General features: G+C 41.8%; 1 protein-coding gene across 2 annotated transcripts; it reads right to left on the bottom strand.

The window, feature by feature from the left end:
• Positions 1 to 4,729: 4,729 nt before the first annotated feature.
• LOC110219622 (alpha-1,3-mannosyl-glycoprotein 4-beta-N-acetylglucosaminyltransferase-like protein MGAT4E) lies at positions 4,730 to 11,487 on the bottom strand. 2 transcript variants are annotated; one of them, XM_021003148.2, is made up of 4 exons: positions 11,408 to 11,487; positions 10,513 to 10,643; positions 7,738 to 7,891; positions 4,730 to 5,971 (listed from the first exon to the last, which is right to left on the bottom strand). In XM_021003148.2, the coding sequence occupies exons 2-4, from the start codon at positions 10,618 to 10,620 to the stop codon at positions 4,782 to 4,784; spliced, it is 1,452 nt and encodes a 483-aa protein (XP_020858807.1). In that variant the 5' UTR covers positions 10,621 to 10,643; positions 11,408 to 11,487; the 3' UTR covers positions 4,730 to 4,781. The 2 variants fall into 2 exon arrangements, with proteins under 2 accessions (XP_020858807.1, XP_020858808.1); XM_021003149.2 differs by lacking the exons at positions 7,738 to 7,891; positions 10,513 to 10,643; positions 11,408 to 11,487 and adding an exon at positions 7,124 to 7,241.
• Positions 11,488 to 11,627: the final 140 nt, after the last annotated feature.

The raw sequence follows: 11,627 nt of genomic DNA, 5'->3' as shown, positions 1-11,627 counted from the left end.
CATAAAAAGAACCATGCATCAAAATCTACCACAGAAGATGAAATAGAGAAATTCTATGAAAACTTGATAAGACATTCCAAATTAAATCAACATATACTCTGAGCCTTGATGCCTTCAATGCAAAGATGGGAGTAGGTAAGAATAATGGGAAATTTGTTGGAAAATATGGTTCAGGGGTCAGGAATGAGAGAGTCCAAAAACTTATACATTACACAGAAGCCTCATGTCTATACACAACGAGTACTTCCTTTGAGAAGAGAATTGGGAGGTGGTGGTATAGCACTCTTTCACAATAACTGAATAACATGAGCAAACATGATATTAATTCTATTTTAACAGACAGGAAGTGGCTCATTACTGGGTGGGAGTAATTTCTGAGTCAGATATCTGTGAGTAGATGACTGAATGGTTGAACAAAAATAAAAGCTAAAAGGAAGAATAAAAATCTGAAAAAAAAGATAATGTTAAATTAAAATAACTTCATTCTAACCAATTTAGATGAGTTATTGATTTATGAAAAAAAATAGGCTATGGATAGAAGAAAGGACAGACATACATGCTACAATAATTTCATACAGAAATTTAACAAATTTAGAATTTGAAAATCAAATGCCATAGTAGACCAAAGGAGCCTAAAGACCACTTTAGTCAGAAAACACAACTTGCCAAGCAGAGAGAGACAGAAACTAAGGACAAATCTAGTTTAGGATAGAAACTCATTTGTGAAATATTACAGAGAATGATGGTAACAAATTATGAACAGTATTGTCTCATAAAATGGTGGCAATCAATGGACGGAAAACCCAGTTTAAAAGGTCAATTAGCAAATATTTATTAAGCACTTTCTTGCCTTTTTAGTTTTCTTACACTTTACTCCCTTCCATGTACTTTGTGATTCATCAGTACTAGCCTTCTTGCTGTTCCTCATAGAGGACATCTCTTGACTGTCCCCTATGTCTAGAGTGTCCCCTCCTTCTCTCTGACTAGTAGTTTTCCTGGCTTCCTTCAAGACTCAATTCAAATCCCACCTTCTGCAGGCCGCCTTTCCTTGGTCCCTCTCATTGTCTTCCCTTTAGGATTACTGTCCACCTACACTGTATATATCTTTATGTACATAGAGGTTTATATACTGTTTCCTTCATTAGAATGTGAACTCTGTTTTTGCCTTTCTTTATATCCCTAATATTAAGTACAGTGCCTGGCACAAAGTAAACTTGGACCATCACTTCATGGGGTACCCGAGCCATCTATACTCATTTCACTCCTGGATCCACTCCTAACTTTCTAGACTTTGCCACCTTCTCCTCTCCACCCTCCTCCAACTCCCAGCTCTTTTTTATGTGTTGCCATTCTGTATCAAAATGTAAGTTCCTAAAAAAATAAATAAATAAAAAACAACAACAAAATGGGGCAGCTAGGTGGCGCAGTGGATAGAGTACTGGCCTTGGATTCAAGAGGAGCTGAGTTCAAATCCAGCCTCAGATACATAACACTTACTAGCTGTGTGACCCTGGGCAAGTCACTTAACCCCACTAACTGAAAAAAAAAAGAATGTAAGTTCCTTGAGGGCGGGCACTTTCTTTCTGCTCGTATTTATATTCTTATTGCTTAGCACAGTGCCTGGCATATAGTATGCACTATTTATCATAAGTTCTATTTGTCTGTCCATTTAAAAATTAATACATGTTTTTTGATTGACTGACTGACTGACACCTACCATGTGTCAGGCACAGTGCTAGATGCTGGAGATACAAAGACAAAAATAAAATAATCTCTGCCTTCAAGGAGTTTACATTCTATTGACTGATAGAATACATAGATAAGTGTGTAGCAGTAGTCATTGGTATTTGTTGCTTGAGCAAATACATGACGACAAAAAGCTACTATGAATTCCGTGACACTTTTGAATGAATTTGTATTTATTGATTATGATTATATCTACCTAACATTTGAAAGATAGTAATATACATATGAGACATTATAAATTATAGAAGGAATGTTTGCTTATTTATTATATTGAACAGTACTGCATATTTTGATGGGGCTAAATAAAAATAACAACGCTTGGAACAAATGTGGATTTATGGACCCCTTAGAATACCTCTATGGCCTCCCACGAAAGGAAACTTCTCCCAGCCTCAGTTTTCTCATTTGTGAAATAGGTAATAATAGCACCTAAATTACAGGGTTGTTAAGAGCAGATGAGACACTTTTAAAGCACTTGGCACAGTGCCTGGCACATAGCAGGTGATTAATAATATTTGTTCACCCTTCCCTCCTTTCTTCACCCTGCATAGCCAGTTGCCAAATCTTAGTTTTTACCCTTTAAAATCTCTCTTACATCTGACCCTTTCTCTCTATTCACACAATTACTATTACCTCTTTTGATTATTCCAACAATCTCTTCCTTGATTTCCCAATCTCTTCCCATTCCAGTCTATCCACAGTTGGGAAATTAGTTATGGTCTTTAAGTGCATATCTGACCATGTAACTTCCCCTATCAATCAGCTCCAGTGGCTTCCTATTGCTTCTGGGATAAAATAAAAACTCTTCTGTTTAGTTTTTACAGCCTTTCACCACCTGGCCCCAACCTATCTTTCCAGCCTCACGGGACATTACTTCCTCTTCCAAACTCTGTCATCCAGTTCTCTGTTCCTCATACACAATGTCCCGTTGCCAGTCTCGATACCTTTACATCGGTTGTCCTGCATGCCTGGGGATGTCCCCCCCCCCCTTCCTCCTGCCTCCTTGAATCAATTTCTTTAAGCCAAAGATGAAGGACAAACAAACAGCAACGGACAACGACATAGCATTTTAAGGTCTACGCAGTACTTAACACGTTAACTTCTGTATTCTCACAACGACTCTCTGAGGTAAGTGCTGTTATTGTTACCATTTTATAGATGAGCAAGCGGGGCTGAGAAGAGTGAAGTGACTTTCCCAGAGACACACAGTGAGTGACAGAGGCAGGATTTGGATTCAGGTCTTCCTGACTCCAAGTCCAACACTTTATTCTTCTCTTGTGCCACCTAGCTGCTTAAACCTCATCTTCCGCATGAAGGTTGTCCTGATCTCTCAAACTGCCAGTTCCCTCATTCCCCGTATTTAATGTAAACTCCTTGAAGGCAGAGATTATTTTATTATTTTTGTCTTTGTATCCCCAGCATCTAGCACTGTGCCTGGCACATGTTAGGTGTCAGTCAATCAATCAAAAAACATTATTCCACCTATTTAATTATTTTGTGATTAGTCTTTTGGGACACTTATTTCCCTGATCAAAATGTAATCTCTTTAGCAATAGGGATTGTTATATTCTTTTTTTTTGTAGCTTTTTCTTTTTACAATTTTTTTTCCTTTTTAGGCAATTGGGGTTAAGTGACTTGCCCAGGGTCACACAGCTAGTAAGATATCAAGTATTTGGTCTGAGGTCAGATTTGAACTCAGGTCTTCCCTGACTTCAGGGCCGGTGCTCTATCCACTGCGCCACCTAGCTGCCCTTGTTATATTCTTTATGCTTATATTCCCAGCACCTAGGACAGTGCCCAGCACCTAATAAATGCTTGTTTGATTGTTTGACAATTTAGTCCAACGCCCTCATTTTACACATGTGAAACCCGACGCTCAAAGAAATTTAGTGTTTTGCTCGTTGTCACATAGGTAGCAGAGCTGAGATTCAAAGTCAAGTTCTCTGACTCCAAATCTAGCATTCTTTCCACGCCACAGTGCAACCCCAAAAGTTGATTCTACCTTGGTTTTCACTAATAGAAGCATAATGTCATGAGTAAAGGAGGCCATGGTCAAATTGGATTGATCTGATCATGTCACAACTTGAATATTATGTCCAGTTCTACATCCTATATTTTAGAAGGGATATTGCCAAGATGGAGGACATTTAAAGGGGAGAAAACCAACATGGTGAAGGAGACTATAATCCATAAGGTAATGATCAGGTGAAGGAACTAGGGATTTTCATCCTAGAGGAGACTAAAGATGGTGGTTATGAGTCATGTTAATAGGCTTCAACTATTTAAAGGGTTGTCATGTGGAAGGGAGATTAGATTTGTTTTATCTGGCCTTAGAGGGCAGAACTAGGACCAATGAACAAAAGTTTAGGGAGACAATACTTCTTTTTTTTTTTTAAGGTAGTTGGGGTTAAGTGACTTGCCCAGGGTCACACAGCTAGTAAGTGTCAAGTGTTTGGTCTGAGGCCGGATTTGAATTCAGGTCCTCCTGGCTTCAGGATTAAGTGCTCTATGCACTGCGCCACCTAGCTACCCCTAGACAACACATATTGACTCAATATCCAAAAAAACTTCCTAACAATTAGGATGTCACAAAATAGAATGGGCTGCCTTTGGGAACGGTTAATCAAGTCAAGTCAAGTCCACAAGCATTTTATTAAATGCACTTATCAGTGCCAAGCACTATGCTAAGCACTAGGGATACAAAGAAAGGCAAAAATAATCCCTGCCCTTAAGGACCTCACAATCTATAGAGTTAAGCTTTCTTTCAACAAAATACCTTCAATCAGAGGTTAGATGAACACTTGTGTCAAGGATATTGTAGAAGGAATTCATACTTTGGGTGACCTCCGAGATTCTTTTTGTCTCTGTGATTCTATGATGTTGGTGGGTAAGATAAAGATGGGCAAAAAAAAGGTGGGACATTCACTGTCTACAAAGACAATCTCAATTAAATTGCACCTTTCCTGTTCAGCAGGGACAGGACCCAAAGGAGACTTCAATAGTGATTTCAAGATTTTAATTTTTTATCCCTGGTGTCAATTCAAGGCCCCACCCTCAAATCTTTCCATCATTCTCTCAATCTCCTTCTGTTGCTCAGGCTTGCTCCAAATATTAATGTGCCTGATCATTACTCGGCCATGCTGAGAGGTACTCACTACTAGCTTCAGACAGCTTACATTCTTCCCTGTCTTTTTATTCAGCATCTTGTGGTCCAGCTTCCCATTTACCAGTGACCCCAGCAGAATGTAGCGGGTACAGGCTTCAGGTTCTCCTTCGGGGTCGTAGCCTAATTCTACTTTTCCATCCTTCAGCTTCTCACTGTTTTCCTGGTCTCTGCCTGTTAGCACCTGTACCCGGGTTACTGTGGCTGCCTTGGCCAAAACCACAGTTAAATGGTTGCCAGCCTTAGGCTCCAGTGCCCAGAAGAACCCTCCCTCACCTAGGATGTAGGCCATTTGGGGAGAAACATGATTTAAAATCCACAAATTACTGTAGACAGTGGCAGGTGGGTTGTTGGGGGCTTCCTCTCTGTCCTTGTATTTGACCATCTTGTACTCTGGTTTGTCGGAGCTGCCCTTGTTGAAGGAGCCCACTTGAGAGAAGAGGGAGGGGCTGAATTGGATGGGATGGTTCTGGTCAAGCAGCTTTCGGAAGTGGTAGAGAAGCACTTCAGGGGGTGCCTCCTTGTAGAGGAGGAAGAATTGAGCCAGCCGGGGGAGGTCACTGGAATGCAAGAGTTTGCCAACGAAACCCCATGTTGAGAATTCCATTAGCACCCAGTCATCTATCTCCCAGGTCACTATCTCTCTCCACATGCAGGTGATAAAGTTGGGCAAACAGTGGACATTATCTTCAATCATCAAGAAATAGTTAGAGAGGTTGGCAGCAAAGTTCATGAGTAAGGCATGGGCCACATTCTGATTAAATTGGACTATATTGGAGTAGGCCTCGCTGAGGTTAGTTTTCAGGGCCCTCATAGGTGGATAGGGAGTAGACAAGGAACGGATCACCAGCAACTGCCCTGCCACCGTTTGTGGACTGAAGGTCTTGATAATGTCAGAGATGGTCTCATTGAACCAGGTAGAATCAAGGACAGTCAGGTAGACCAGCACTAGGATATCCTTCAGCTCATCCTCAGAGGAAGCAAGGAATAGTGACTTCAAGGTACCCATGAGGTAGTTGCCCTGGGGATGTTGCCTAGAGGACAGACCTACAGTCATCAGTTCTGAAAAGGAAGCACCCGTGGTAGAGTTAGTAGCAGAAAGAGATGGAAAATGACTTGTATTTTTGTAAATTTGACTCTCTATATATTTGAGAAATGAGGCCTTTATCAGAGATACTTTTTGGAAATCCCTCCCCCCCCCCCAGCTTTCTGTTTTCTTTTTAATCTTGGTTACATTGGTTTTGTTTGTGCAAAAAACTTTTTAATTTTATATAATCCCAATTATCTATTTTACATTTTGTAATGCTCTCTATATTTTCTTTGGTCCTAAATTCTTCTGTTATCCATAGATCTGACAAATAAACTATTCCATGATCTCCTACTTCTCATGGGTAGTATTTGAAATACTCCCTGGGAACTTCATCTCTGTTCCCCTCTCTTCTCTTTCCACTTCCATCATTTCTTTCTCCCTTCCCTGGGGGATGAACCAGTTCAGATAATGTTACTTTACTTAGAGGTTTAAGTGAAATCTCCCCCCTTATTTGTTCTTCATGGAGGATGATGATGAGAGTATGTATCTCCCCAGGAGTGGGGAGAATCTGAAAAGAAATATAAGAATGCACCAGAAGTAGCTTACTTCAAAACATGCCTAGAAATAGCTCTGACCCAGCTTCTCAGCATTGTCCCTGGTGCCACAGGGCATGGATGGCATTACCTCTCATTTGTCTTATTTCTACCTTGTATGTATAGAGCTATTTGTACATTGTCACTCCACTAGAAGGTATGATTCCTGAGAGAAGGGACCATGTTTTCACCTTTCTTTGTATCCCCAGCACTTAAAACAGAGTAGGCTCTTTAAAAACACTTGTTGATTAACTGACTGAGACATAGATGGATGAAACTTGGATTAGATGATTTACATATATATATAGTCCAATAAGGACCCCAAAATTCTGGGGTTCTAGTACACTGTGAAAAATATCCACCCATCCTCAAGAACCCATTCCTTCTCTTACTACCCTCCCTTTTAAAAAAAATCTTTTGGTTTCATATTACTTACATTTCCCAGTGAAACCCTACCAGAGAGCCTCTACCCTTACTTAGAACAAAGAACAAAAATGAGGAAAAACAGTGCAGTAAAACTAACCAACACATGCAAAAGATCTGGCTTTATATGCTGTATTCCACACACGCATTCCCCACCCCCTACCCTACCTCTTCCCAGAAGAGGATGTTTGGGCTTTCTCATCTTTTCCTTCTCTTTTTATCCAGTTCCTCTGCCACAGGTCTTCCTTTTCTGCTTCCCTACCATCGCCAAAGCTCTGCTAAGAATGAACTTAACATCGAATGACCAGAGGTTAGGTCTGGCTTCTTGGGGGATGGAGAGTGGCAGGGCTTGATGTTACTGATTTTAGTGCAGACTGAGTTTGGGGAGAATAATGGAACCGGGATTCCAAGTTTCTAAATTTAAAGTCTCATGGACAACAGCTCTGCCTGTCAGTATTTTTTCCTTCCCCCTCCCCCATAGCTTTCTTTCTTTTCTTCTTCCTATTGAACATCTTCCTGTCAGCTGTTATACCCTTTATCCTCCTGAGGGCTCTAGGCTTCCTAAGTGGTGGGATGGATAAAGTGCTGTACTTAGAATCAGAAAACTTCCATTGGAATCCTGCCTCAGACACTTGTGTGACCTTGGCTAAGTCATGTTTACCGGTCACAGTCCCAGTTTATTCATTTGTTAAATGAGAGGGTTGGATCTGATGGCCTTGAAGATCCCTTCCTATTTACATCTATGACCCCATGTCTCCCCAGGTCCCCTTGATGCAACTTACTTTTCTTGATGGGCAGGGTTCCAGCCAGCTGTTGATAGGAGGCATTACTAAGCTCTGAAGGGTTCTGGATTTCTTTGAAGGTCTTCAAGTGACTTTTGCTCACGGAGTTGATCTGCTCTTGGGTCATCATCCAAGCCAAGATCTTCTTTTCCTCCTGGGGATGGGAGTAGTTTCAGCCTTCCCAGACACCCCACTCAAAGCATGGATGTGGTCTCTAAAGTGGTCCATGTAATCCCCCAACAGGCCACCTCTTAGTGATGTCAGGCTTTGGGGCATATCTCCAACACAACCACACTTACCCTTTCCCCACCAATACTTCTTTATTCTACCCCCTTCCCTCCACTGTGCAAGCTTCCAACCTCTTCTGTCCTAGGAGCAGTTATTATTTACCTAGGTACCCAAAGTAACAACAGCACAGGTGCCAGGAAAGTTCTACCCTGCCCCATCCTTACCAACTGCTTTTCTCTCTCATTCTCTCTCTCCCACCTGCCACCTCCTCCAATCTCCCAGTGGCTGCTTTGGCGAGTGAAGGCTTGAGTAGTGAAGTTAACCAAGTGGTTCACAATCTTTCTGTTCTCACTCTTACTGTCCCCACATATCCATTTGGATACCAAATCTTGTTCTTGTTCTATATGTAGCTATAATTATTAGTACAGTAATTGTTCATCCTTCGTTTTTGAAGCGGACCAATGACATCATGGATGATGTCTTAACTTTCACATGAATTAGATTTAAGTAAGGCAGAGTTACAGTCATTAGCCTCACTCTCCCTTCCAGAGCCACTGAAGTCTTAGTGGCAAGACAAAAGTCAGGATGATTGGAGATGGCCCAGGATGCAGTGAATGACCTCTTGGTGTCTTTGATGTCTGACCCAGCTCTAAGCACTCCATAGCACCTGCTTCATGGCCATTGAATAAATTATTCTCATCTGCTCATTCCTGGGGTACAGTGGGGACGTCTTCACATGCTTAGGGTACTTATCCCTCTAACTTACCAAAAGGTTTAAGGCCTGTTGATTGCCCCACCTTGGTTTAGCCTGGTCTGCCAAGATAGTTTCATTGAAGTGTGGCCAATGCACATGCTAGAGTTTCTTAAAGCCACAAGTGAGAGTTGGGTAAAAGGTGGAAAATGGATGAAAGCCCTGAAAAGGGCTCAGCAAGCCCTCACGTCAGAGATACTAGTCCTCCCTGTACACCCAGTATAGTAGAAGATGTGTGTGTGTGTGTGTGTGTGTGTATGTAGAGACAGAGACAGGGAGAAAGAGAGGAGGTGTGCCTTCAGATCTAGTCTTTCTACTGTGGTGATAATTTTTATCTACAATAAGAGAAACTGAGACAGAGCTCTGAGCCCATGGTACTTTATTAAAGGGTCCATGATCCCCTCTAATGAAATGGACCTCAGATCTTCCTTATAATCTGAGATGCCCCCTTCTTCCAAGGCCCTATTTTTCTAGGGTTAGATATTTTAAACATTCAAGAACAGCTATACCAAGTACAGAATAATTCCATTGGTTGACATGATTCATAAGCAAAAATGATTTGTCAGCATGGTTACAAGTTGGGTGAAGTAAGGAATATCTCCATAGACTAGGTGGGCATAAGATGGACACCTGCTCATGTTGGACAAGAAAGAATGGTTTGGAGGCACAGAAATAGATTTTGGGGGACTTTCCATATAGTTGAGTCACCTCGACCACACTGGGCTTGGTTACCATGACAAGGAAGAACAAGGGTGGAGTGCCTCTGGTTAACTTCCTGTGATTAAGCCAGTGAACTTAGAATCTGCAGCTGACAGCTCTGAAGCCTAATATGCAGAACTCATAATCACTACCCTTATGGAATGATAATGAACTGACAAATACTGATTTGGGGCTCCCAAGGAATCAACTTTCTCACTACTGAGCTCCAGTCTGCTATCTGGACATTTCAAACTGGATGTCCCATAGGCATCTCAAACTCAGAATGTCCAAAACAGAACTCCTTACTTTTCTCCCCAAACCTACTCCTCTTCCAAACTTCCCCATTATTGTTGAGGATGTACCACTGTTCTTCCATTCATCAAGATTTACAACCTTGGTGTCACCCTCAACACCTCACTCTCACTCACCCCATGTATCTTTCATCAGTCACCAAACTACCTATACATTCTCCTCCCCATTCACCAGCCACCACCATAGTTCAGGCCCACAGTCAGTTCTTGCCCTGGATGACTACAATAGCTTCTTATTTCATATTCCTCTCTCAAATCTTCCCCATTCCTTTATACAGCTGCCAAAGGGATTTTCCTAAAGCACAGGTATGACCAAGTCACCCCCTGTACTATGAACTTCTATGCCACTGTTACCTTGAGGATGACATATAAACTTTGCTGATGTTCTCATATCACTTCTTCAGCACCGAGCTTGACCAGCCTCCACAACTTTGACAACGCTGATTTCTCAGCTAGAATGCTCTCCCCATCCTAATTTACTTTGTTCAGCTTCTACCAAGGTCCAGTTCAGATCCTACCTATTTCCTTTATGATGTTGACTCTAACTTACCTAACAGGGTTGTTGTGAGAATCAAATGAGAAGTTTGTGAAGCTCTTAGCACAGTGCCTGACATAGTAGGCATTCTATAAATGCTCGTTTTCTTCCTTCATTAAGTCCTTGCCCTCTATTCAGAATTCTTATAGCACGGGCAGTTTATATTTCATTATACAATATGGAACTTGATAGATTCTGTCTTACAAGTGCCTCCTTTTTGTTTTCACTCCACTGCTGGCTCTTTTACTCACCACAACCTGATCTTCATCAATTTCTTTGGTAGCTCCCAGGCTGAGGAGGAAGCCCAGAAGAATGGATGCAGGAAAGGCCAGGACAGAGCATAGAATGGAATAATGCATGACGCTGCAGGTGGGATTCAGCTCTAAAAATGAAATTGAGGAAGGTCTGTGATTCAGAATGTGGGATCTGGGGAATTTCTGTTTCTACAGAAATTCAGAGCATCTTTCTATCTCCCTTGGAAGTTCCTCCTCCCTTCTACTTATCTATGATTGCCATTTTCCCAAACCTTTAGCTCTTTCCCACCTGAGAAGATTGCTATACAGAACAGACAGTTGCATAGTACAGTAGATAGAGTCCTAGCCTTAGAATCAGGCAGACTTATCTTCCCCAGTTCAAATCTGGCCTCAGACACTTACTAGCTGTGTGATCTTGGGCAAGTTATTTAACCCTGTTGGTCTCAGTTTCCTCATCTACAAAATGAGCTTGAGAAGGAAATGGCAAACCTCAAGGTCAGGAAGAGTTGGACACAGCTGAACAACAGAACAGACATTTTGCCACCTAGTGGAAGAGATATATGGCTGTGTCCCCTTCTGCCTACTGTGACTTTTCCTAGATCCTCAGAACCTTTTGGATGATCCATCACATGCTTCTGGAAGTCAATGTATCAGTGAAAATCAGGCAGGTTTTCTGGGAGTGATGACACAGGGAGGGACCAGGACATCCAAAGGATATCATTCTTGGAGTAGGGAAATGCAGTATAGCTTCAGAGAAAGTAGTGGGGTGGGGGTGGGTGAGAGGGAGGAAACAAAGCAGGGCAAGAGGTCAGCTTCCTTTCCCAGCCCTTGACCATCAAGCAGATATTTATGATTGGGCTGCAGTAATGCACATTCTTCCTCTGATCCTCACCTGTTATCTGTTCAATTGTTGATCAATCCCTCCTTGATCTCTTGGCTGGAATCTCTTGGAAGAGGATTAGAATGGAAATAGTCACCCAGGGATGAGGATAGAGCAGTTTGTAGCCTGGGCTCAAGCCACTCTACCTTTCTCTTTAAGCACAATAATCCACAGTTCTTTCTCTTTTTTGGCATCTACTTTCCACTCCTCTAGGGCTGAGGAGGAAGTCTTC

Source organism: Phascolarctos cinereus, unplaced genomic scaffold (genome assembly GCF_003287225.1).
Source record: "Phascolarctos cinereus isolate Bilbo 61053 unplaced genomic scaffold, phaCin_HiC Scaffold_5;HRSCAF=322, whole genome shotgun sequence".
Classification (NCBI taxonomy): Eukaryota; Metazoa; Chordata; class Mammalia; order Diprotodontia; family Phascolarctidae; genus Phascolarctos; species Phascolarctos cinereus.
This window is presented reverse-complemented; position numbering and strand designations above follow the sequence as displayed.